We start from the raw sequence: 4,472 nt of genomic DNA on the forward strand, positions 1-4,472 counted from the left end.
TATGATTCGTAACCAAAGCATAATCTCCTTTGCTTATTCATTCACCTCAAGATTTATTCATGTATGCTCCTCTTATCACGTTATATGGAAATTTGGATCATGTGGCAACGCACGGGCGAATACCCAGTTCATTTGAAACAGTTATAAAGAAAGTGATTGAATAGATAAATACTACTCGATTAATTGCTAGTACTGTGTATGTTACAGTACTTTAATATAAGACGTTTTTACAGTTTAATTTATGATAATATACAATACTCCGCACTTATTAATCGAGACCACTGGTCTTATCTTATTCTTACAAGCACATGGCACACCATTTCGAGCACAACTGCACACTGATAATAGCAAACACACCATTACGAACTGACTACTGTAAAAAGACAATTAAACAAAGTAGCAAACACATGCAATTCACACGGTGACGCTGACGCGAGCGAGAGAGGCTCAAGCCCAGTTGATGACGAAGCTACTGAAGCCGGTGCGCTTGTCCTCGTAGCGGTCCCAGACCATGATGCCGCCGTAGTTGGCCGCCTTCTGTACCACCGGGATAATATCGTAGTAAAGGTCCAGGGGGTGGACGTAGCCGACCGTCTTCTCCGAAGCCGGCAGGCCGAAGTAGATTTGCGCGCCCGGCTGCTCCGCCGTCCACCTGCCCCACTCCTGCTGCCAGTTGGCGGCGCAGTGGGGGTCGTCGAAGAACCTGACGAAGATCCGGGTGAAGAGCCCCGTGGCGAGCGCCCGCCCCACGCGCCTGTCCCCGCACCGCGACGTCGCCGTCAGCTGCACCGGCACCCTGCCGCGGTACGGCTTGTTGTAGTCCCATAGCCGCCTGGCCAGCTCGTCGTAGGGGTCCGGCCCAGGCCGCCCGCCGCCGTCGAGGAAGAAGTCGATGCCGTCCACGTAGGCGTTGCCGAACGGGCGGTAGACATCCTCGCGGGTGCCCAGCATGTAGGCGTTCCAGAGGTAGTCGGCGACGTCGGCCGCGGACTGGGCGGTCGGCAGGGAGTACTGGCCGCCGAAGCCCCCGATGGAGAGGAAGACGAGGAACTTCTTGGACTGGCAGTACTTGATGTCGGCGCCGACGGCGGAGACATCGTGGCCGGAGAGGTCGAGGTGGTACTTGCCGCGGCCGAAGACGTCCAGAAAGGAGATGACGGCGATGGTGTACGTGCCGGTGTCGCAGGCCTCCCGGAGGGACCCCTCGTCCTTGTTCCGGCCCCAGAACACGACGACGTTGCCGGTCTTTCCCGTGGCCGCGGCCGAGCCCGCGAGGAGGGTTGCGGCGAGGAGGAGCAGGAGGGAGGCTGCCCAACGGCGTGTGAGCGCCATTGGTGGATGGATATGAATGATGGGCTGAGTTCTCTTGCTTGCTTTGCCTGCTGCTGTGAAGAATTACCTCGATATGAGTCTAATATATATAGGTAAATTGTTGATCTTGTGGAGATTGAGTTGCTAGACGTGGAATGGAATTGAAGAAGGCTACGGTTGACACGGCACTGCCACGAGTAAGTCGTTGAATTCTCAGCTGGATTTAGGCTGCATCCTATCCTATGTGCCCGCGCGCGCGGGTGCTGACTCTAGAGGACTCGATTAATTAGGTGACTCTGATTACAATCAGCGGCAACGATGCTCGCAATCTCATGTTGTGTGCGTGCCATTTGAGCCAGAGTATGACTAGCTACATTTACCTCACGCTTGATCTTGATTATTTGAACCCTTCTTTCTTGAGACAAAATTGATCTGATCTTCATAACTCTGGAATAGCTAGGATTGAGTGTTCACTCATGGAGTATTTTAATTTTTGTTGTGAAGGTATGCTCGTGCTCATACTTATTTTCTCTTGTATATGTGAGAGTAAATTTTTGTTGAAACATGTCTCGTCCTACTCAATCTGGCACGGCATTTGCAATTAGCAACAGAAAATTGTAGAAATAAACCAATCACAATCCATTAATGACTTCTTCTAGGTTTGCTCGTGCACTGTATAATTTGTGTAATTGGTCTGAATCTTGTCCATATACCGACGAAGCTGAACAATTACTACAATTTAGATTTGAGTTTCACTTCCCTAATCTTGAAACAACTGTGACATGGTTGTAAAAAGCAAATATAGATTTTTAGGTGCTCCCATACAAATCAAATTTATTTGAAGCAAAGTATTGGTACCAATATTATTGAAATTTTACAACTTGAGTAATCTGTAATGGACTAAGAACATGGCTAGGAAACATTCTTCGGGACTAAAACCCAATCGCACCCTACTCTATCGCTTTATAGCCAAGTGTACACCCCATATGTAAGAATCAACCACTGCTGGACTAACTGCTTACATCTTCATCATCTTCATCCGCAACTACATCCGATAGGCTAGCATGGTACGTCTTGAACCTTTTCTTGTATTTCAATTTATTGTAGGATGAATCGACAAGCACAACAAGCAACTCTTTTCTGAATTTATCGATGTAGGCCTGCATGGGAGGATATGTTAGTATCGTTCTGTAGTTTAAACAACTGGCAGAAACATAGGTGTTACTTTACGTACTTGGTCATATGGTATTGCCAATTATTCTCCCGTAAATAATTCGATGTTCTTTAACACGTAGAGTGCACAAGAAGAACTGCAACATTTTATTCTGTTAGTGGCATTTCACGTATTAACAATGAAAAACAAAAACAAAAGCTAATATTGTTGACTGATGTGTCATCTTGTTTTGGCACGGGAACAAGCTTTACTGGCCATTGGGTCACGTTATTGTCTTTCCATACATTGCTTTGTGGTCCATTGATTTGCATAGATGATCTTAAATATACTTAGGTATGATGTTAAATTTTTTGTTTTAATGAAAGTTGTTATAGTTCTCACTGCGTGATTTACTTCTTTATGTTTACTTCTTTATGTATCATATAGTGGAAAAATGAATCAAGAGCCTGAATCTTCCTCCTTCTGGGGTTTATGACCACAATATACACAAGCTTTTTTTATCACAGCGAGGCCACCTATGATCTGGTTCTGGAGTAGTCAAGGTGGCACGCATCGGAGGTGGCTTTTTTTGCACGACACAACAGAAGCTTTTAGATGAGCCAATTTTTTTACAACACCTTCATCAACTGGTCAGGTACTACAACAATCAACAAGATTGCATGCACCAACAATCAATAAGATAGCATGCACTAAAAGTGGAAGAATTGCCCTATAACATGGCATGGACAATTCAAATGAAGCTACAAGGATGCCATCATCATTCTTGAGGCCGTGGCCGACCAGGAGACATAAATTTGGCATGCCTATTTTGGGATGCCTGGATCTTGCAGTGATTCAACGTGTTGCATTGATCACCTCTCACACAAAGTTAGCTAGTCGGGAACTACCGCCGGTGAACTTCCAAAAAATGGTCGCGCATACAACTTTGGGTATTACCTTGCGGATGAGACCTATCCGAAGTGGTACTCTTTCATCAAGCCACTTTCAAAACTCCCAAGGTAAGAAATAATTTACTTTTATAATGCTCAAGCGGCTGCTAGGAAAGATGTGAAAATGGCTTTTGGAATTTTGTAATCCAATTTGCTATTGTAAGAGGACCGGTTAGGTTGTACATCATCACAACCTGCACAATATGATCATTGAGAATGAAAATGGACAAGATCTGGAGTACAATGTCTATGATCTCATGGGATGACTGGTGCAGCCGAGTCGGAGACAAGACCGGCCGCATCGCTTTCTTGAGTTCTACGATGACATATGCAGATCCGCACAAAGATCTCCAAAAGGATTTCATGGAGGAGTGGCGGGCATGACATGGGCGACAACAGGCCTAGTTTTATCTCTATGTTTGTTGCATTTGTGTGATGAACTTTTTTGTATTGTATGCTAAACTTTGCTGTTGAGCTTGATGAACAATTTATGATGTGGATTTGTAGTTTGTTTTGGATTCATTTGAGATGTGTTTGATACCTTCATATGTGTGCAATATGTATGAATAGAAGCTGTTGGAGACGACACTTTGTCATGTAAAAAAAACACTTTTTGATGCCTTAAATTTTACTCCAAGCTTAAAACGATACCGATGCTCTTAAAGCCCCCCCCCCCCCCCCCCCCCCCCGGGTTTGTATGCACCCCTCATAGTTTTAGCGGTCATCCATCTACTCCGAGTAGTTTTCAGAGTTGTTTGTCAGCAAGGAGAAGCCGGTGACTTGGCTCTAAATTTCTACAAACTGACACCTCCTGGGCCATCAACTTGACTTGTCAACTCATAATACGAGCTCAACAATCTGAATTCAAGGGTAAATTCCACATTGTACCCTCATTGCACATCTATATTCGTCAGTTTACTCCTGGTTATGTATTATTATTCTGCTGTTATCACAGTTGACCATTTTCCCCATACTGAGTCCACTTGTCAGACTCATGTGGCATGTGGCATCTAACCTCATTGTGACGTCAAAACCGTGTCACAAAAATTGTAGAAATT

At 45.1% G+C, this 4,472-nt stretch overlaps 1 protein-coding gene across 1 annotated transcript; it reads right to left on the reverse strand.

Moving 5' to 3' along the window:
- Positions 1-268: 268 nt before the first annotated feature.
- LOC123096873 (xylanase inhibitor protein 1) lies at positions 269-1,426 on the reverse strand. Its single transcript, XM_044518657.1, has one exon. The coding sequence runs from the start codon at positions 1,330-1,332 to the stop codon at positions 448-450; it is 885 nt and encodes a 294-aa protein (XP_044374592.1). The 5' UTR covers positions 1,333-1,426; the 3' UTR covers positions 269-447.
- Between the last annotated feature and the right edge of the window lie 3,046 nt (positions 1,427-4,472).

This window comes from Triticum aestivum, chromosome 1B (genome assembly GCF_018294505.1).
Source record: "Triticum aestivum cultivar Chinese Spring chromosome 1B, IWGSC CS RefSeq v2.1, whole genome shotgun sequence".
Classification (NCBI taxonomy): domain Eukaryota; kingdom Viridiplantae; phylum Streptophyta; class Magnoliopsida; order Poales; family Poaceae; genus Triticum; species Triticum aestivum.